Raw genomic sequence first — 23,406 nt, forward strand, 5'->3', positions numbered from 1 at the left:
AAGGGTATGTATTTCGCTAGGAAAATTACGTGTTTAGGGTAAAAAAAACTCGCCAGGCTTCTGGTCTAACACCAATCTGGTGTTAGACCAGAAGCCTGGCAATTTTTTTTTTTTTTTTTTTTTTTTGGGGGGGGGGTTATAAAAGATAATGCAATAACGGTAGAACAGTGAGGATACGGGCTGTTTGCAAGGGGCACACGCTCCATCTACTGAATATTTCAAGAATCATTCATTCAAAATAATTGCTAACACTACAAAAACTCCGGTGTTGATTTAACACCAGCCCGGAATATAATGTCCACACCAAAGAAGTATTGAAACAACACCAGTTTGGAATCAAACCGATGCTGTTTTAATACTTATTAATACTGTTTCATTCCCATAGAATTATTGTGAAAAATACAGTCGTTATCTAGAAAACCCCTTTTGATAGTTGTGCATGAAAGTGGGGGAGGGATCGCTATGGACATGGGCATGATGGAACAATAGATGTTCCCCATCCCCATGAACAAAGGAAAATCCTCTGGGCTTAAGGCCACATGTATGCAAATAATAATAACAATAAAAAAACACTCAGATGGAATTTTTAAGTAGTTTATCGACAAATAAGTTTAAACCAAATGGCCCGTAATCTCAAAAGAGGTTTCAATTGTACCATGGTACAAAAACATGTAGTATGCAGATTTATTTCGTTAACGCGCTTCATTTTAAACGCACTTGGCCAAACGTGCATTTAATTGGATTTAACTTTGTGTACGCGATGACATTTAAGCGTAATTATGTTCAATATTTCATAATTTATTATTTATGATTATATACAAGCAATTTTTATAACAAATTTTATATTTACGATACATGTTTTTACAACTCTCTTTGTGTGTGTTTACAGCATGTGACTCCAATCCCTGTCTTAATGGAGGGACATGTGTGGAGGAGCTTCATGGGTATAATTGTTCCTGTCATGGAGGCTATGTGGGAATTCACTGTGAGAAAACTGGTGAGTTTTTTGGGGGGTGTTTTTGTTTTATAAAAGATAATGTAATAACGGTAGAACAGTGGAGGAAACGGGCAGTGTGTGAGGGGCCCACGATCTATCTACTGAATATTTCAAGAATCATTCAAAATAATTGCTAACACTGCAAAAGCTCTGGTGTTGATTTAACACCAGCCCGGAATATTATGTCCACACCAATCTGGTGTTAGACCAGAAGCCTGGCGAGTTTTTTTTTTTTTTTTTTTTTTTTGGGGGGGTTATAAAAGATAATGCAATAACGGTAGAACAGTGGAGGATACAGGCAGTGTGCAAGGGGCCCACGATCTATCTACTGAATATTTCAAGAATCATTCATTCAAAATAATTGCTAACACTGCAAAAGCTCTGGTGTTGATTTAACACCAGCCCGGAATCTATATATCTATATATTTTTGGTCTAACACCAGACAGGTGTTTGTACAACACCAATTAGTATTAAAACAGCATCGGTTTGATTCCAAACTGGTGTTGTTTCAATACTTCTCTGGTGTGGAAATATATAGATTCCGGGCTGTTGTATCAACACGAACCACCATGTACCTCCAAGGATGCCGAAGGCGCCAACACGGATCTCTCCCCATACCAACCCGGATCAGATCCGGGATGGTCCGGGGTCTATATGTGACTCCCGGGGGAGGGGCCACTTACATTGGCGAGTGGATACCATGCGCGACCAAAAAAAAACACGTAAAAAGGATGTCTTTTACACGATAGGGCACGTTACGTACCTAACGTGATAAGGGTGTCAAAAACACAAAAAAATGAAAAAGGGTATGTATTTCGCGAGGAAAATTACGTGTTTAGGGTAAAAAAAACTCGCCAGGCTTCTGGTCTAACACCAATCTGGTGTTAGACCAGAAGCCTGGCGAGTTTTTTTTTTTTTTTTTTTTTGGGGGGGGGGGGGGTTATAAAAGATAATGCAATAACGGTAGAACAGTGAGGATACGGGCTGTTTGCAAGGGGCACACGCTCCATCTACTGAATATTTCAAGAATCATTCATTCAAAATAATTGCTAACACTACAAAAACTCCGGTGTTGATTTAACACCAGCCCGGAATATAATGTCCACACTAAAGAAGTATTGAAACAACACCAGTTTGGAATCAAACCGATGCTGTGTTAATACTTATTAATACTGTTTCATTCCCATAGAATTATTGTGAAAAATACAGTCGTTATCTAGAAAACCCTTTTGATAGTTGTGCATGAAAGTGGGGGAGGGATCGCTATGGACATGGGCATGATGGAACAATAGATGTTCCCCATCCCCATGAACAAAGGAAAATCCTCTGGGCTTAAGGCCACATGTATGCAAATAATAACAATAAAAAAACACTCAGATGGAATTTTTAAGTAGTTTATCGACAAATAAGTTTAAAACAAATGGCTCGTAATCTCAAAAGAGGTTTCAATTGTACCATGGTACAAAAACATGTAGTATGCAGATTTATTTCGTTAACGCGCTTCATTTTAAACGCACTTGGCCAAACGTGCATTTAATTGGATTTAACTTTGTGTACGAGATGACATTTAAGCGTAATTTTGTTCAAATATAACGTGGAGTAAAAAGAGAAAAAAGATGAAAAGGAATTAGGTAGAGAAGTAAAAAGTATTTCTTTTTCATGCGCTTACAGGTGTACTTTAACCATCTTGTCGCTTCACACCAACTGAATGAAGAAAATTCGTTGAACTACAAACTGTAGTTAGCTTTATTTTAGAGTGCTATACGATTCGGCGAGCATGATGGTCATATCTGACCATATATTTTATTTTGTGTCAAAAGTAATGAATCTGACCTCAAAGCTAACAATTAACAATGTAGATTAATGAGTTTTTTTAATCTCATTTTCTGCAGAAAGGTACCTTTGTAGCCCATACGAATTTAAGGAAGGATAATATTGGCTAGCTTGCCTCGTTCCCTTAAGAAAATCAAGTAAACTCCAGGGACCTATCCACGGAGGATTATTCTATTGTTACTACGGGTGCTGAGCATTGTCACTGCACCCACAGTAACAATAGATAATCCTCCGTGGCCAGGTCAATGGTAAACTCAGCACAATGCAAGTTATCAAACCATACCAATTATCAACTACCTCGCGACGAATCGTTTTACGACAACCCGCATCAGAGCGGAGTTGCATGGGGGGGGGGTATATTGTCAGTGCCATGATCTGCGTCATAACACAAAATGGAAATTGTATCGATAAGTCAGATTACAATGTATAGTATTTACGAAATGTAATTGGTTTTTTCAGCTTGTTACTCCAATCCGTGTCTTCATGGAGGAAGCTGCATGGAAGAACTTGACGGGTTCAGTTGCTCCTGTCCTGGGATCTATTTTGGAATTCATTGTGAACAACATGGTACGTTTTTGATTGAAAATAGCTGATTTAAGAGTAGCCAGAATTAATGGGGTATTCAGAAAAATAATGAAGGAAAATGGGGAATTCATTGTGAGCAACATGATAAGTTTCGAAATATTAATCACGAAATGACCAGTCGCTATCTCGAGAAATTCGGCAGTGTATCCCTTTCATGAATATTGAGAAGTTTAAAGATTAGTAAAACCGTTGTTCACGTGATTAAAATATATAGGGCCTATACTCTTTGATTAGACTACTAAACAGCGCATGCCGAATGAAACATTAAGCGTCTGCAATATTTTGTTGATATCAACATACTTCCCACGTAGGTATGTTTCGAAACCGAAGGCAATGTTAATATGATAATGCTAAGCATTCTTCATGTTAACAAGACCGCGTTGAAATAATGGCGCGGACAATGGTCACAGTTTTTACACTGCAAAAACTCCGGTGTTGATTTAACACCAGCCCGGAATCTATATATGTCCACACCCGCCAGAGAAGTGTTGAAACATGTTGACAAGACCGCGTTGAAATAATGGCGCGGACAATGGTCACAGTATCCTTTTACACTGCAAAAACTCCGGTGTTGATTTAACACCAGCCCGGAATCTTTATATTTCCACACCAAAGAAGTATTGAAACAACACTTGTTTGGAATCAAACCGATGCTGTTGTAATACTATTTGGTGTTGTATAAACACAACTCTGGTGCTAGACCAAAACGAAACTGGCGTTGTTTAACACTTCTCCGGTGTGGACATATATAGATTCCGGGATGGTGTTAAATCAACACCTTAATTTTTTCAGTGTATAAAGAACTATTTACAAGCAATATTTCATAATTTATTATTTATGATTATTTACAAGCAGTTTTTATAACAAATTTTATATTTACGATACATGTTTTTTACAACTCTCTTTGTGTGTGTTTACAGCATGTGACTCCAATCCCTGTCTTAATGGAGGGACATGTGTGGAGGAGCTTCATGGGTATAATTGTTCCTGTCATGGAGGCTATGTGGGAATTCACTGTGAGAAGCCTGGTGAGTTTTTTTGGGGGTGTTTTTGTTTTATAAAAGATAATGTAATAACGGTAGAACAGTGGAGGATACGGGCAGTTTGTGAGGGGCCCACGATCTATCTACTGAATATTTCAAGAATCATTCAAAATAATTGCTAACACTGCAAAAGCTCTGGTGTTGATTTAACACCAGCCCGGAATATTATGTCCACACCAATCTGGTGTTAGACCAGAAGCCTGGCAAGTTTTTTTTTTTTTTTTTTGGGGGGGTTATAAAAGATAATGCAATAACGGTAGAACAGTGAGGATACGGGCTTTTTGCAAGGGGCACATGCTCCATCTACTGAATATTTCAAGAATCATTCGTTCAAAATAATTGCTAACAGTACAAAAACTCCGGTGTTGATTTAACACCAGCCCGGAATATCATGTCCACACCAAAGAAGTATTGAAACAACACCAGTTTGGAATCAAACCGATGCTGTTTTAATACTTATTAATACTGTTTCATTCCCATAGAATTATTGTGAAAAATACAGTCGTTATCTAGAAAACCCCTTTTGATAGTTGTGCATGAAAGTGGGGGAAGGATCGCTATGGACATGGGCATGATGGAACAATAGATGTTCCCCATCCCCATGAACAAAGGAAAATCCTCTGGGCTTAAGGCCACATGTATGCAAATAATAACAATAAAAAAAAACACTCAGATGGAATTTTTAAGTAGTTTATCGACAAATAAGTTTAAACCAAATGGCCCGTAATCTCAAAAGAGGTTTCAATTGTACCATGGTACAAAAACATGTAGTATGCAGATTTATTTCGTTAACGCGCTTCATTTTAAACGCACTTGGCCAAACGTGCATTTAATTGGATTTAACTTTGTGTACGCGATGACATTTAAGCGTAATTATGTTCAAATATAACGTGGAGTAAAAAAGAGAAAAAAGATGAAAAGGAATTAGGTAGAGAAGTAAAAAGTATTTCTTTTTTATGCGCTTACAGGTGTACTTTAACCATCTTGTCGCTTCACACCAACTGAATGAAGAAAATTCGTTGAACTACAAACTGTAGTTAGCTTTATTTTAGAGTGCTATACGATTCGGCGAGCATGATGGTCATATCTGACCATATATTTTATTTTGTGTCAAAAGTAATGAATCTGACCTCAAAGCTAACAATTAACAATGTAGATTAATGAGTTTTTTTAATCTCATTTTCTGCAGAAAGGTACCTTTGTAGCCCATACGAATTTAAGGAAGGATAATATTGGCTAGCTTGCCTCGTTCCCTTAAGAAAATCAAGTAAACTCCAGGGACCTATCCACGGAGGATTATTCTATTGTTAGGGGTGCTGAGCATTGTCACTGCACCCACAGTAACAATAGATAATCCTCCGTGGCCAGGTCAATGGTAAACTCAGCACAATGCAAGTTATCAAACCATACCAATTATCAACTACCTCGCGACGAATCGTTTTACGACAACCCGCATCAGAGCGGAGTTGCATGGGGGGGGGGGGGATATTGTCAGTGCCATGATCTGCGTCATAACACAAAATGGAAATTGTATCGATAAGTCAGATTACAATGTATAGTATTTACGAAATGCAATTGGTTTTTACAGCTTGTTACTCCAATCCATGTCTTCATGGAGGAAGCTGCATGGAAGAACTTGACGGGTTCAGTTGCTCCTGTCCTGGGATCTATTTTGGAATTCAGTGTGAACAACATGGTACGTTTTTGATTGAAAATAGCTGATTTAAGAGTAGCCAGAATTAAAGGGGTATTCAGAAAAATAATGAAGGAAAATGGGGAATTCATTGTGAGCAACATGATAAGTTTCGAAATATTAATCACGAAATGACCAGTCGCTATCTCGAGAAATTCGACAGTGTATCCCTTTCATGAATATTGAGAAGTTTAAAGATTAGTAAAACCTTTGTTCACGTGATTAAAATATATAGGGCCTACACTCTTTGATTAGACTACTAAACAGCGCATGCCGAATGAAACATTAAGCGTCTGCAATATCTTGTTGATATCAACATACTTCCCACATAGGTATGTTTCGAAACCGAAGGCAATGTTAGTATGATAATGCTAAGCATTCTTCATGTTAACAAGACCGCGTTGAAATAATGGCGCAGACAATGGTCACAGTTTTTACACTGCAAAAACTCCGGTGTTGATTTAACACCAGCCCGGAATCTATATATATGTCCACACCCGCCAGAGAAGTGTTGAAACAACACCAGTTTGGAATCAAACCGATGCTGTTTTAATTTAATTTGGTGTTGCACTTTCTCGTGTTAGACCAAAACGAAACTGGTGTTGTTTAATACTTTTCTGGTGTGGACATACATAGATTCCGAACTGGTGTTAAATCAACACCGGAGTTTTCGCAGTGTCTAAAGAATCATTTATAAGCAATAATTTATAATTTATTATTCATAATTATTTACAAGCAATATCTATAACAAATTTGTTACCAACCAATGAAAATTAAAAATTTCAATAACTTTGAACTTTTTTTTTGCAAATTTGTTATTATAAGTTTGAAACGGGCCCCAGAACATGCAAAGTAGATTTAAAAAAATTAAGTCTAACCTACACCAATAACGGAATTGTTCAACGATAAGCTGCTTCCTAAGTGTGGGCAGGGGATAATGTAATTTAGCGCCGCCTTGTTCATACCGCAGTCATGGCAGGATTAATATTTTTTGTACATGCACGATGCATGTTTTTTACAACTCTTTTGTGTGTGTGTGTATTTACAGCATGTGACTCCAATCCTTGTCTTCATGGAGGGGCATGTGTGGAGGAGCTTGGTGGCTATAATTGTTCCTGTCATGGAGGCTATGTGGGAATTCACTGTGAGAAGCCTGGTGAGTTTTTTTAGGTTTTTTTTAAATAAAAGATAATGTAATAACGGTACAACAGTGGAGGATACGGGCAGTGTGCAAGGGGCCCACGCTCCATTTACTGAATATTTCAAGAATCATTCATTCAAAATAACTGCTAACACTGCAAAAGCTCTGGTGTTGATTTAACACCAGCCCGGAATATTATGTCCACACCAATCTGGTGTTAGACCAGAACGAAACTGGTGTTGTTTTACACTTCTCTGGTGCGGACATGTAGATTCCGGACCGGTGTTAAATCAACAGCAGAGTTTTTGCAGTGTGCGGGAAAGTCTAGGAAAGACAAATCTGTGCACCCTGATTTTTGTTCTGATTTTCTAATTTTGTACCCTCTGTTTCAGAATTCGGGATCCACCCCTGCAGTATAATTATAGGGATATTCAGTGGTCGGTAGAAATAAATTGACCGATGGTTGCATCGAGAAAAGTACAGTGCAAAAAACTCTGGTGTTGATTAATTTTTAACACCAGTCCGGAATCTATATATGTCCACACCAGAGAAGTGTACCAGTTTCGTTTTGGTCTGACACACCAGAATGGTGTTTATACAACACCAATTAGTATCAAAACAGCATCGGTTTGATTCCAACCTGGTGTTGTTTCCGGGGGGGGGGGGGGCACTCAGTATATAATGCATAGTGGGTATGTGCCTCGGAGGGGACCCCATTTTTACACTCAAATTTCCGTTCCAATTCATAGCATTTTTGTCGTATTGAGAAAAGGAACAAAGAAATCCGCCCCAAAGCTTCGCATAGTTTTCGCTACGCCGTTCCGATCGCATTGATCTGTTACAATGAGCTGCAATTTTGGTGAAAAGCGGCCGCAGAGCGCTGTCCGACAATCGCCTCAGCTCTGCGCGAGTTTTTGCAGTGTATAAAGAATCATTTATAAGCAATATTTCACAATTTATTATTTATAATGATTTACAAGCAATTTTTATAACAAATTTGTTATCAACCAGTGAGAATGAAAAATTTCAATAACTTTGAACCTTTTTTTGCAAATTTATTATTATAAGTTATAAGAACACGCAAAGTAGATTTTTAAAATCAAGTCTAACCTATACCAATAACGGAATTGTTTAACGATAAGTTGCTTCCTCAGTATGGGCGGGGGATAAAGTAGTTTAGCGCCGCCTTGTTCACACTGCAGTCATGGCAGCTAGATTATTATTATATATGATTTTTACAACTTTTTTTGTGTGTGTTTACAGCATGTGACTCCAATCCTTGTCTTCATGGAGGGACATGTGTGGAGGAGCTTGGTGGCTATAATTGTTCCTGTCATGGAGGCTATGTGGGAATTCACTGTGAGAAGCCTGGTGAGTTTTTTTTTTTTTTTTTGGGGGGGGGTGTTTTTGTTTTATAAAAGATAATGTAATAACGGTAGAACAGTGGAGGATACGGGCAGTGTGCAAGGGGCCCACGCTCCATCTACTGAATATTTCAAGAATCATTCATTCAAAATAATTGCTGACACTGCAAAAGCTCTGGTGTTGATTTAACACCAGCCCGGAATATTATGTCCACACCAAAGAAGTATTGAAACAACACCAGTTTGGAATCAAACCGATGTTGTTTTAATAATTATTGGTGTTGTATTAACACCTATCTGGTGTTAGACCAGAACGAAACTGGTGTAATTTTTGTTTTACACTTCTCTGGTGCGGACATATATAGATTCCGGACTGGTGTTAAATCAACACCAGAGTTTTTGGAGTGTACGGGAAAATCTAGAAAAGACAAATCTGTGCACCCTGATTTTTTTCTTTTGATTTTCTAATTTTGCACCCTCTGTTTCAGAATTCGGGATCCTACCCTGCAGTATAATTATAGGGATATTCAGTGGTCCGTAGAAATAAATTGGCCGATGGTTGTATCGAGAACAGTAGACTGCAAAAAACTCTGGTGTTGATTAATTTTTAACACCAGTCCGGAATCTAGATATGTCCACACCAGAGAAGTGTACCAGTTTCGTTTTGGTCTGACACACCAGATTGGTGTTTATACAACACCAATTAGTATTAAAACAGCATCGGTTTGATTCCAAACTGGTGTTGTTTCCCGGGGAGGGGGGGGGGCACTCAGTATATAATGCATAGTGGGTATTTACACTCAAATTTCCGTTCCAAGGCATAACATTTTTGTCGTATTGAGAAAAAAACAAACAAAGAAAGCCGCTCCAAAGAATAGCATTTTCTTCTTATAGAGAAAAAAGAAGAAAGAAATCCGCCCCAAAGCTTCGCATATTTTTCACTACGCCGTTCTGATCGCATTCATCTGATACAATGAGCTGCAATTTTGGTAAAAAGCGGCTGCAGAGCGCTGTTCGACAATCGCCTCAGCTCTGCGCGAGCGCACCAGGCGGAGGCAGCGCTAGCTGCATCATGCACGCATGACCGTTCCATAAGGATGCATACGCACTCACACGCTGGCGATCCGTTCCAAGGACCCCCGTTTTCACAAACACTTGTAGTTCCGAAGCCCGTTCCGAGGACCCTCCTTTTTACAATAAGCCCGCTCCAAGGCCCCCGTTTTTTTGTCTCGCCCGCGGCACACCCCCACCACTTTTTTTGGTCGAGTGCTCCCCCGGGTATTATTTAAATATTTCTCTGGTGTGGACATATATGGATTCCAGGTTGGTGTTAAATCAAAACCGCAGTTTTTGCAGTGTAGCTCAGAAGGATTGAAATTCAAAAGTAGAAGAATTAGTTAAGCAGTTTGTGGTAATGCCATGTGTTCTAATCACACTGTGAGCTCGCGTCCGTTGGCAAGGCGTCAATCCACATTTTGCTACTCTCCACCCAGAAGTTAAATGGATACCGGGAATGACTGTTCGATCCGATGGCCGGGGTAATAATAAGTCCGTGAGCGCTTAGATACATACAATGCATGTCTCTTAAGCACATTATAAATACCCATACTGTTACATATGTAGGTGGCAGGTAAGTGAATGATGTAAAAAAAGGAAAGGAAATCTTATTTGACAACCAATTTTAATGAGATTCTCAGGTTTATTGATTTGTCCAACATTGACACACACCCTGTGCTACATTCATTTTAAGGTAAATCATTAAGAGGGGTTTTACACTGACTATATGCTAATTAAATCCACACTAAAGTTAAGTTTATTTTTTGTTTCTAGTAAAATCAACTTTTTTGGGCTGGTATGTAGACCATTTACTAAAATTTACATTTCAAATTGTTTATTTTGAAAACGTTACTTCTATTTTTGACATATTTCAGTTTTTGTTGCTTACTGTTGAACATGAACAAAGATTATTTAAGATGAAACAGACGTCTGAATGGGGGCTTCATTTACAAATATTTTCTTACTCCAAAACTCCTACGAACTGGGGTATCCGAAAGAACGCAGAAGACGATTTTTTTACCTTCATTTCAGAGGGGTTTTACAGTGACTATGCTAATTCAATCCACACTTAAGTTTGGTTTATTTTCTGTTTTTATTCAAATCAACTTTTTTTGGTGGTAGGTAGTAGTCTTATTAGAATTCGCATTCCAGATGTTTTATCTAACTTTGAAAACGTTATTTTTGTCTTTTTCGGCATATTTCCGTTTTTGTTACTCACTAATCAACATGATCAAAGATTATGTAATATCAAACAGACGTGTGAATGGTGGCTTCATTTACAAATATTTTCTTACTCCGAAATTCCTACGAACTGGGGTATCCGAAAGAACGCAGAAGACGATTTTTTTACCTTCATTTCAGAGGGGTTTTACAGTGACTATGCTAATTCAATCCACACTAAAGTTTGGTTTATTTTCTGTTTTTATTCACATCAACTTTTTTGGATGGTAGGTAGTAGTTTTATTAGAATTCGCATTCCAGCTATTTTATCTAACTTTGGAAACGTTATTTTTGTCTTTTTTCGGCATATTTCAGTTTTTGTTACTTACTAATCAACATGATCAAAGATTATGTAATATCAAACAGACGCGGAGATGATGTCTTCATTTACAAATAGTTTCTTACTCCGAAAAACCTACGAACTGGGGTATCCGAAAGAACACAGAAGACGATTTTTTACCTTCATTTCAGAGGGGTTTTACACTGACTATGCTAATTCAATCCACACTAAAATTTAGTTTCTGTTTTTATTCAAATCAGTTTTTTTGGGCTGTTAGGTAGACGATTCACTAAAATTTATATTCCAATTGTTTTATTTGAAAAAAGTTACTTCTATTTTTGGAATATTTTAGTTTTTGTTACTTACTGTTGAACATGATGAAGGATTATGTAAGATAAAACAGACGTGGGGATGGTGACTTCATTTACTTAGTATTTTCTTACTCCGAAATTCCTACGGACTGGGGTATCCGTAAGAACGCAGAAGACGTGGTTTTACCTTCTTTTCAGATCATTCCATAAACGATTTATACCATTGTCACATTTGTTTTACGGCGGCCGTACGGCGAGTCGAAAACAGCCGTTTTGTCAAGTTTCATTTCATTTCATTTCATTTCATTTATTTTCCACAAATCAATCAAAATACAAAGAAAAACATACAACTCATTCCGAAATAGTATGCATAATTACAATATAAAAGCAGATTCTAAGTGGATGGACCTAAAGTAAAGCAAAAGCTTGTTGTGGATAGGCCCTTAACAAATAATTTATGTGTAATCATTGATAGCTACAAATAATTATAGAAAAAAATAGAGCTGAGCTCGGAGAAAGTTACAGAAACTGGACAAGGACGAAAACAGAGAACGTTACAAAGAACAGGGGCACACAGGTTACTAGACAAGACAAGGAGGACAAAACAAGACATAAAAGAAAGAAAGAAGGAAAGAAGACCCGTCTATTATATTGCTGTTCATGATTGCGTCGTTAAAGCATGACGTAAAATATTTTGACAGAATTGATCGTATGGCAGTGGAATAGTAGACGGGTCCTTTGTAAGGGTATCTGCAGCTGTAAATATGAATACATGTAATTCATTACAATGGTAAACATACGGACATAGTGAGGGGATAGAGCACCTGGCAGACGGGAAAAGAAAAAAAAACAACTTGATAGTTGCTAGGAGAGAAAAAGTATCAAAGGACCGAAGCAAAACTTAGAAGAGCTATGTGGTTTTAAAGAGTTTCCCTGGCTACCAGGTGCCCAATCCACTCTCTGACCGTCTTAAAAGTAATACGCAATTGAGTACAAATAGATAAATATATATTGTGTATTTAAAGCTTACAGTTGGGTTCTACGAGGAGTAATCTTTTCTCAAAAGAGACGTTTTCAATTTTCTTTTAAATGCAGTTAAGCTAACAGATCTTTTTATATCGATATTGAGTGAATTCCAATATTTGGGACCTGAATAAATAATAGTATTGTGGGCAAATTTTGTTCTGGTTTTTGGAAGATGAAATGAAAATGCTTGGCGTGTTGGATAGTCATGCAACTGGTTGTTTTTTATGAACATATAATTAAGTGCCGGAGGCAAGTCATTATTATTCAGTTGAAACATAAAAGAACCCAACTGAAGAAGGAAAATATCAGAAACTCTTAAAACACCCTTTTCTAAAAGAGAGGACCTGTATGAGCCCGTATATGGGCATTGGAGATTATACGAATTGCTCTCTTTTGAATAACCAAAATTTTATCAAGTTGAAGCTTACTAGAATTTCCCCAGGCAAGAATACCATAGTTTAAATACGGAAGTATTAAAGTGGAATATAACATTTGCATAATATTGAGAGGAAACATTGATTTAAGTTTATACATTATACCAGTATTTCTAGATAAAATTGAGCAAATGTGGTTTGTATGCATTTTCCAGGTCATTTTGTCATCAATGAAAAGTCCCAAGAACTTAGTTGATTTTACCCTACTGATCTGGACATCATTCAATAAAATATTGTCAGGTAAACTTGTAAGAGAGTTACTAAATAACATAAAATTTGTTTTATCAAGATTTAGAGAGAGCCTATTGGCAAATATCCATTCACAAATACTTTTCAACTCGGTGTTAAAAATATCTACGAGCATTTGAGGGTTTTTATGTGAGAAAAATATACTAGAATCATCTGCATATAGAATAAAAGACAAAAGTGGGGATGAATATTGAAAATCATTTACATATATGATATAAATCAGGGGGCCAAGGATACTCCCTTGAGGAATACCGCAAGTAATTGGTTGGCGTTTAGATTCTACTCCATTCAATGAGACAAATTGTTTTCTGTTTGTAAGATAACTTTTGAACCACTCCAAGGCCTTCCCCCTTACACCATAATGATGTAGTTTATAAAAAAGAATACTATGATCAATGGTATCGAAGGCCTTGGAGAAGTCCAAAAATAATCCGATTGTATGGCAATGTTTGTCAATAGCAGATGAAATTTTGTTAATGAAATGAAGAATTGCATGTGAAGTTGTGTGTTTTTCTCGAAATCCAAATTGATTATCAGATAAAATTTCATAGCGTATGAAAAAATCTATTGTACGTTTATATACCAGTCTTTCTAAAATTTTTGAAAAAGCAGTTAGGAGAGAAATTGGTCTATAATTATGACACTCAAGTGGATCTCCTTTCTTAAAGATAGGTATCACCTTCGCAATCTTCATTTTATCTGGTACGATACCTTGTAAAATTGACATGTTGAATATATGATTTAACGGTACAATGATTTCACCGATAATGGTTTTAATCAGTTCGTTCGTAAGATTATCAAAGCCAGGGCTTTTCTTATTTTTCAAATTATGAACAATATCAGTTATTTCTTTCTCGTCGATGGGCAACATAAACATGTTTCATTCAAACCACCTATATGTAGTTGGACAAAAAAATGTTAAAACGGCTGTTTTCGACTCGCCGTACGGCCGCCGTAGAACAAATGTGACCATGACATTACTTACTCGCAATTTGAGACACATGCTTTTCTCATACATCATGTACATAGGAAACGGACAATAACGCTTAAATAACCATGAGTAGTCTGGTCTGTTAGCGTCAAAAATGCCCTACTTGTGGACACGGTGGACAAAAGCATGATTTTTTCTCCAGACCTTTGTTTATGTACAAGAATTAAGAATGGGGTATGCTCCAAAAAATCTGGCTGCAGGAACAATGAAAAAATGGGTGAAAATGTCAGAATTTAGGAGTTCAGATTTGTCTGATATATAGACTAGCGCTAGTGCAAAACTGGGCGTTGTGGCGTGCGCCTGTAATCCAAGCTGTGGGGAAGTTACAAATTGATGCAGAGGTTCGAGCCCTGGTCACGTCTTTCGGATGGTGACGTTAAAGGTCGGTCCCAGACGTAAATAATCATATCTGATTGATACACGTCTGACAAAACTGAAATACACACACACACACACTCAATAGCAGTGCATTATTTTGCATTGGCTTAGTTCTTGAATTCAGACCCTTTTTGAACAGATCTTCTGTTTGTCCTCGCATCTCAATGCACCAAATATCTGAATGAAGATGCTAACCAAGCCGAAGGGTGACGGTGGAGGGGGTTGAATGTTGGTGTGTGTGTACATATTTTGGTCTTGGGGTAAAGGTGTGCAAGACACATTTTTTGCATGTGTTGGAAATTGTGTTGCCATGGTAACAGTGTATTATTGCAAAAATAAGGTAAAAATCTTGCAGTTAGAACCACTTCCTCTGTTTTTAACCGATTCTCATGAAATTTGGCACACACATTGGTCATTAGGTGAAGATGTCTAAGACATACTTTTGTGTGTCTTTCAGAAATCTTGTTGCCATGGTAACAACATACTATCTGGTGAAAATTGGGAAAAAACCTTACAATTCAAACTGTTTCATCAGTTTTCAATCAATTTTCATGAAATTTGGCACACACATTCGTATTGAAGTAAAGATGTACAAGGCACTTTTTGTGTGTGTTTCCAAAATTGTGTTGCCATGGGAACAACATATTATATGGCAAAATTTAGGTAAAAACCTTGCAATTTGAACTACTTCATCAGTTTTTTTGTTGTTGTTGTTTTGAACCAATTCTCATGAAATAATTATGGCTCACACATTGGCCTTGAGGTAAAGATGTGCAAGAACCTTTTGTCAGAGAGTGCATTGCCTTGGTAACCACATTTAGCCAGAAATATGGGGAAAACTCATTGTGGATCAGTCTACTTCTCAGTTTTCAGCCTGTGCTCATAAAAGTTGACACAAATATTCATTTTGGGTAAAGATTCATATTCAGTATTAAAAGGGAATCAAGCCTTGGTCATAATGTTTTGTGCATGGAAAAGGAGAAAGATAGGAATGGTGAAAGTTTTAAAGAAAGCGGACAAGCAAAATAAAGTTATGGCTGCTTTAAAATTAAGATCCCTAAGGCTACTAGTATGTAGAATTCAAATTGGCAACTGGGTAAGTAAATTATGACAAGGGGTGGGGCTGCAAGGACAACTTTCCCATAAGACTAGTAGTTATCAGGATTTTTGGTTTTCTCCTAAATCCCTATTCCATTGGGGCTGTAATATAAACCCGGTAGTATGTTTTGTGTCCTCATGAAAGAAAGATATAATTTGAAGTAAAACTTTAAAAAAAGAAATTTTAGCTAATTAATTATTCCAGTACATGGAAGAGTGGTCCTTGCCTTCTTAAATTACTGTGAAATCACATTTGCGGTCAATTTGAAGTCTTCATGGGTATAGTGATTACCAATGTTTATAACTTTAATATGTTCACAACTTTGTTATGGTTTGTCCGATATTGTTCAAACTTTGACCTATAAACTTGTCTGATTTTTCATTTTCCTCTAAAAACATGTGTTTATTTGGGTTTGATTCCCCTTTATAACGTCATATAATAGCGCAGGGTATTAATCACCTTCAATAATATAGGCTTTTTGGGGGGCGGAGAAGGTCCTTAAAAACTGACAACATAAAAATATAGAAGGTTAAAGGCCATGACCATGAGGAACTTAAACACTCTTAAAAAAACACCCCTTACATTTTTTATTTGGGGGGGGGGGGGCTTTAGAAAATTGCCACATAAAGATTAAAATGAAATTATAACGACTAGGAACTTAACCCCCCCAAAAAAAAGGAAATCCTTTACACTTCAGCAAATTAATTTAAAGTCTCAAACATTCTGCTTTGAAAAAAAAAAGTTTCCGGTGTCTAATTAATCAATGTTTTATTTGAAGCATGAAGCAGGGGCTGTCACAGAAATATACTGAAAAAATTAAATGAAAGAAAATATAAGGCTAAAATCTATTGTGCACATAGGTATATTTTTGATATGGTATGTTACTGAGTCATGGATTTGCAAGTGAATTTCTAAAACAAGTGCAGATATTTTTGTATATATTTATATTTCTATAATAATTAGTTGCATGATTAAAGGTACACTTTAAAATATGTCAGAAAAAATATACTTAGAGACAGGAAACAGAAGGAGATGGCATGGTGAAGCTCAAAATCAAGAGTGATGTGAAAGTTAAAAAGAAAGAGTAGGAACGGAATATGAATATGAATAAAAGACTGAGTAGGAGAATATAAATAAACAATGGTTAATTGGGTACTGTAAACAATTTTTTTTTATCAAATCAGAATGCATTAAGCTTCAAATGAATGGTCTGAACTGCAAAGGACTCTTCTTACCTTTGAAGGGGGGGGGGGGTTCTGCTAAAAAGTATTATCAGCCCCCTATTTTTTCGGGGGGGGGGGGTGTTAAGTTCCTAGTCATAATCCTTTAACTGTAATTTTAATGAGGTCATTTTCTAAAGACCCCACCCCCCCAAAAAAGAGTAATGTCTAGCTTTAAAAATGCATTGACCCCTGAGGGACAAAGGTGTAGACTGGTTTGAGCATGAGGAAGTAGAGCTAAAAGTGGTATGGGGAGGGGTGCACATCTTGGGGAGGTGGAACTAAGGTTTGGAAAATCAGCTGTTGAAAGTAGAAGGGGTACACATTTTGTTTTGCTTGCCAGTGTTGGAACTCCTCTGCTTCAGCAGAAGGTTTCATATTCACCCACTACCTCCAGCCTATATGCCCTTAAGCATGTTAAGGGGATGCGTTTTTTTAAGAGTGTTTATCATTTTTATGTTTCTAATGGCCACTGCCTTTAACCTTCTTTGATGTCAGATTTAAAAGACTAATCCTGCCCCTTCCCCCAAACCCAGAAATATTAATGAAGGTGATTAATACCCCCACATTTTAATGCAGAGAAGACATTTAGAATTTAATATGAATCTTTACCCTAAGATGAATATTTCTTCCAATTTTTATGAGCACTGACTAAAAACAGGGGAAGAAGTTTGATCCACAATAAGTTTTCCTACATTTCTGGCTATCATATGTGGCTACCCTGGTAATGCACTCTCTGACAAATGCAAAAAAAGGTTCTTGCACATCTTTACCCCAAGGCAAATGTGTGAGCCAAATTTCACGAGAATTGGTTCAAAACTGATGAAGTAGTTCAAATTGCAAGTTTTTTACCTAAATTTTGCCATATGATAATTTGTTACCATGACAACACAGTTTCTGAAACACACACAAAAAGTGCCTAGTACATCTTTACTTCAATACCAATGTGTGTGCCAAATTTCATTAGAATTGATTGAAAACTGATGAAGCAGTTTGAATTGTAAGATTTTTTCCCAATTTTCACCATATAATATGTTGTTACCATGGCAACAAGATTTCTGAAAGACACACAAAAGTGTGTCTTAGACATCTTCATCTCAAGACCAATGTGTGTGCCAAATTTCATGAGAATCGGTTAAAAACAGAGGAAGTGGTTCTAACTGCAAGATTTTTACCTTATTTTTGCAATAATACACTGTTACCATGGCAACACAATTTCCAACACATGCAAAAAATGTGTCTTGCACACCTTTACCCCAAGACCAAAATATGTACACACACACCAACATTCAACCCCCTCCACCGTCACCCTTCGGCTTGGTTAGCATCTTCATTCAGATATTTGGTGCATTGAGATGCGAGGACAAACAGAAGATCTGTTCAAAAAGGGTCTGAATTCAAGAACTAAGCCAATGCAAAATAATGCACTGCTATTGAGTTTTGCACTAGCGCTAGTCTATATACCAGACAAATCTGAACTCCTAAATTCTGACATTTTCACCCATTTTTTCACTGTTCCTGCAGCCAGATTTTTTGGAGCATACCCCATTCTTAATTCTTAAACAAAGGTCTGGAGAAAAAATCACGCTTTTGTCCAACGTGTCCACATAATTCCGCTAACTGACCAGACTATGCTAGGAGTATAGGCCTAAGGTTCAGGTCCATCCATGTCTTATTGTGACGTAACCGCCGAATAACAATGTTGACACTCATAGGCGCCGGAAGCGGGGGGCGCGTTTCCGTTTTACACCCTGGCGAAGGCATTTTCCGGAAAAGAAGCCAAAAAGCGACTAGTGAAGAGTCTACACACGTCGCTGGGTTGCATGCAGCGTGCGACACAGGCGAGTCCACCACCGCATGCAATTTGCACAGTTACTGATCAGAGTTCCTTAGAGAGAGCGGCAGTCAGGAGTGAAATCCGAACATGCTTTTGCAGTCGCGTTGTTTATGAGTTTTTTTTTCTAAAAATAAATTATTAACTAAATAGAATGACGGACAAAATCAAAATAAACAGATACTTATAATGGAAAGACAAATTTAAGTTTGATGGATTGATACACTTAGAAGCTGCCGAAAGATAGATATAGAAGACTGATAAATAGATAGAGACAAGATAGACAGATAGATAGATAGAAATAGAGAAAGAGAGAGAGAGAGAGGTGGATAGATAGAAAGAGAGAGAAAGAGGGAGAGATGGATTGATAGATAGAGAGAGGGGGAGAGACAGAGAGGTCGAAATATAGAGGGAGAGGGGGAGAGAGAGAGAAAGAGAGAGAGAAGGATAGATAGAGGGAGAGAGAGAGAGATGTTGTAGATAGAAATATGGACGGACAAAGAGAAAGAGAGAAAAAAGACAGACAGATGCTAGAGAAGGAGAGAGAGAATTTGAGAGACAGATAGATAGATGTTAGATAGATAGAAAGATAAAGAATGAGAGAGACAGAGAATATAGACAAATTAACAGATAGATACATAGATAGATATATAGATAGAGAGAAATAGAGAAAGACAGACAGATGGATAGATAGAGATAGATAGATGAGAGATAGATAGATGTTAGATAGATAAAGAGGGAGAGAGACAAAGAATATTACCATATAGATAAGTTAAAAAATAGATAGATAAATAGATAGAGAGAATAAGAGAAAGACAGACAGATGGATAGATAGAGAGAGATATTAAATAGATAATTAAAGAATGAAAGAGACAGAGAAGATTATTAACAAATTAACAGATAGATAGATACTCTAGTTAAAAAAATAGATAAATAGATAGAGAGAAATAGAGAAAGACAGACAGATGGATAGATAGATGGATAGAGAGATAGATAGAGAATTTGAGAGATAGATAGATGTCAGATAGATCAAGAATGAGAGAGTAGAGCGACAAATTAACAGATAGATACTGTAGTTACCGGTAGGTAGAGAGAGAGAAATAGAGAAAGACAGACAGATGGATGGATAGAGGGAGAGAGAATTTGAGATAGATAGATGTTAGATAAAGAATGAGAGAGACAGAGAAGATTATTAGATAGATAGATACTGCAGTTACATAGATAGAGATAGAAATTGAGAGATAGATATATAGACAGATAGAGAGAAAGACAGACATCAGCAAATCGGCAAGGCAAATGATCAAGGCAAACATTCGTATTGAACCTGGAAAGTATAAGCTCAGCTGCGGATAACTTCGGTGCGGACTTTGGATCGCGCGCCCAGCTGATAATGTAAACAAACGTAGACGTAGACTCTTCACTAGTCGCTTTTTGGCTACTTTTCCGGAAAATGCCTTCGCCAGGGTGTAAAACGGAAACGCGCAAGCGGGGGGGGGGGGGGGGGGGGAGGGGGCACTTGCCCCCTAAATAATTTTTTTTTTGGGGGGGCAAAACGAGATTTTGCCCCCCCCCATGTGCCCCCCTAAAAGTAGAAAAAGGATAAATTATTTAACATGTTTAAGGACAAAAGTAAACGATGAGGCACTTTTCTGCCTGAAAATTGTCCCATTGTCAAAAATAAAAATATTTCAATTACATATCATAGTAAGCTTCGCGTCTTTTGACGAACATTTCCTTCTGTGAAACATACCTCTGATAAAGCCCCTTTTCCATCATATTACAGTGTGATAACGTTTAACCTTTTATGAATACATTTCAAACTAAACCCGAATGGCAAACTTTTATAACAAATTTAATAATGATACTCTAGTTAAACAAAAATTATGATGGAAATCTATGTACGGCCTTTATCTTCTTTCTTGTCTTACATTTAAGTATGTCCAGACGGATGGGTGTATGGAGGAACGAAGTGTTTTCTGAAAGTGGCTGGCCGAGAATCCAACTGGACTAGTGCGCGTGACTATTGTAACGGTCTGGACGAGGTTGTACTCGGAAACGGAAACAGAGTTGGACCATCTCTACTCCTCATAGAGAGCGAGGAAGAGTATGATCTTCTCAAACTCGGCATATCCGACCCTTGGTGGTTCTACTGGTTGAACTGCCAGGTTTCTGACATGAATATTACTTGCTTCACAGACAGAGCCGGAAATACAAGTGACTACCGAAGTAAGCTTGTTTGTATATACAGCTCATATAGAAAATGTATTCTTTCTTCTTCTGTGGTTTCAAAGCAATGAGAGTGTAGTATATAAATGCCCCCTTTTCCCAATGGGTGCTCTATAATTGTATTTTTTAAGAAAATAGGAATGATAGCGGAAAAGGGGTGGGGTGATGTCGGAACCCCTGAAAGGGTAGCTGACGATGTCCTAGCACTTTTGTATATTTATGTAGCTGATAGAGAAAACCCATACTTCTTTTCCAAGTGGTATGTAGCTTTAATTTCAGCAGCTCCCCTAGGGAGTAGGGTTCGCTATCACATACATATAAAGAAGTACCTGGCACATCGAAGCCTACCCCCTCGAGGAGCTGCTGAAATTAACCAACTCCTTTTGCTTATTTGGCCTATTTCTTGTAAAAATTCACCATTTTGGTTCCCTAATTTAGGAAAAAGGGTGTTTCTGCTATGCAAGATTCGGTCGCATTGTAGTCAGTATAATTAGTTTAACTAAGACGCGGAGGTTGCTTTTTCGTCTCGTTTTATCGCAATAATCGTGTAATACATTTGAAGTATCTGCCATTTATCTAATCAAATCAATACATTAATACTGTCATGAATCAATATTCTCTTTTCTATATCCTCTTTCGTGTCAAATGCTGATAATTTCAATTTAGTTGTTTATGTTTAAAGAGATAGTTATCAATACACATGCAAATTTATGACCCAAAACATGTACATTTGGCCATGATTTTTCTTTCTTTAGGGAAAAATATTGCCCGGATTTTCATTCTCACATTAAATTGATTGAAACCACAAATTCGTAAAAAAGCCTCAAAACCTGATATACTTAGCTTTTCAACATGCAATTATCATAGTATTATAAACACAACTTTGGAACAAATATGATTATAAAAAACAGACAGAGACAATGGACACTTAATGACTAGCTGTGATTTGCTGTCAGGTGTCCATGTTAGGCTCAGTATTTTTTTTAATTTTGTGTTCTTTTACTAAATTTGCTTCAATTAACGGATGTTTCCTAAGCCTAATTTGTTTACCTTGTCAGCCAATCACTACTCGTCGTTTAGCGTCCACTGCGTCAGTCTCGTCTGTTTTGGTTTTAGTATTACTTCGTGCTAGCGTTCTGTCCATTCATGCGATATTACAATACCAACATTAACATAGTTTGATTAAACTCTTAAGGCGATTAGACTTTAAGTTTTTATTTGTCTACACTTTTTTTTCAGATTGGCATTATGATGTTTATTCTTACTACGACAGCTCATACGAGAGTACTGACTGCGTGGCTGTGGACATTTGGAGTGGCTATTGGTTCACATATAGCTGTTCGTATCCGTACGATTTAACCTCTTGTCAAGTGAATGTATTTGCCTAAATAAATACACCGACATAAAATGCACTAAATACCCTTCTTTAGCATGTTTAGTAGAAGAGAGTGAAAAAATATACAAGAGTTTCTTTGGCACAAGTTTTCGCTAATTTTTGAGATTACAACACGTGCACATCTCAAGCTTCAGTGAACCCTAATCTCCACACATTGTATTTTCCCATATGTTTGAAGTTATATGTTTCTTCTGCATTCAATTAAATCATTAATTTGTGGGTATTCTTGATCAATTTTGACACGATCATTTTTTAAGCTTGGAATGTTTCTTTTTCAAACTAAAGAATTACTTCTGAGTTCTCAAGGTATTTTATATTCCCATATCATAACTGTTTAAATCAGAACAATATTTTACCAATTTGATTAAAATAGTGACATTGTTGCGATTAAGGAAATTCAAATTTTCTTGTAATGCTTTAATGTGGCACCTTGCATGGCCAGGTTGCCCTTATGTCAATTATGTTATATTATCAATATCAATTGAGTATGTTATCATATTTTCATTACTATATATCATAGATCTGTCTACCTTAAAGCACACACAATCTGAGTCAGTCACTGCAGTATGGTTCACGATCATACTTTGATAAACTGAAAGACGTTTTCACACTCCTTGCGCAATTAAAAACTCAAACTCATATTTTAGCTCGGACATCGAGCTTTTATCATTTTTTTTTTCATTTACAAATTTAAGTGATCTGTAAAATGTCCGTTTTATGGTCTACATATCAGCATTTTAAGCTCGCGCTGCGTGGTCACATTGATCACATTAGCTAAGTTCATATTGTCTCCGTGTATTCCATAATGTTTTTTCAATTAAACAAATGTATTCAGAATGCCCAGATTCTAAGGTCTAAATCTAAAACATGTGCGATAGCCTGCATGTTCTTTATTTAAAATGTACTTAAATTATCCAGTTTCACATCAGAATATCAATAATTGTCTGCTCACTATTCACGATCGCATTATTAATTATACCCAATTGACTAAATCCTATTTATGATTTACAAAATATTAATAGAGTGTC

General features: G+C 37.0%; 1 protein-coding gene across 9 annotated transcripts in view; it reads left to right on the plus strand.

Annotated features, from left to right (window-relative positions):
- Nucleotides 1–22,129, plus strand: part of LOC121417324 (fibropellin-1-like) — a 37,599-nt gene extending 15,470 nt beyond the window's left edge. For 4 of the 9 annotated variants that reach the window (XM_041610985.1, XM_041610990.1, XM_041610986.1 and 1 more), the window contains 7 exons: nucleotides 890–997; nucleotides 3,291–3,398; nucleotides 4,337–4,444; nucleotides 6,048–6,155; nucleotides 7,201–7,308; nucleotides 8,557–8,664; nucleotides 20,692–22,127. In XM_041610985.1, the coding sequence (XP_041466919.1) occupies nucleotides 890–997; nucleotides 3,291–3,398; nucleotides 4,337–4,444; nucleotides 6,048–6,155; nucleotides 7,201–7,308; nucleotides 8,557–8,664; nucleotides 20,692–21,053 (1,010 nt within the window). In that variant the 3' untranslated portion in view covers nucleotides 21,054–22,127. Of the gene's footprint in view, nucleotides 1–889; nucleotides 998–3,290; nucleotides 3,399–4,336; nucleotides 4,445–6,047; nucleotides 6,156–7,200; nucleotides 7,309–8,556; nucleotides 8,665–20,691 lie in introns of all 9 variants that reach the window. The other 5 variants (XM_041610988.1, XM_041610993.1, XM_041610987.1 and 2 more) reach the window with 4 other exon arrangements.
- The last annotated feature ends 1,277 nt before the right edge of the window (nucleotides 22,130–23,406 follow it).

Source organism: Lytechinus variegatus, chromosome 6, assembly GCF_018143015.1.
Source record: "Lytechinus variegatus isolate NC3 chromosome 6, Lvar_3.0, whole genome shotgun sequence".
NCBI lineage: Eukaryota > Metazoa > Echinodermata > Echinoidea > Temnopleuroida > Toxopneustidae > Lytechinus > Lytechinus variegatus.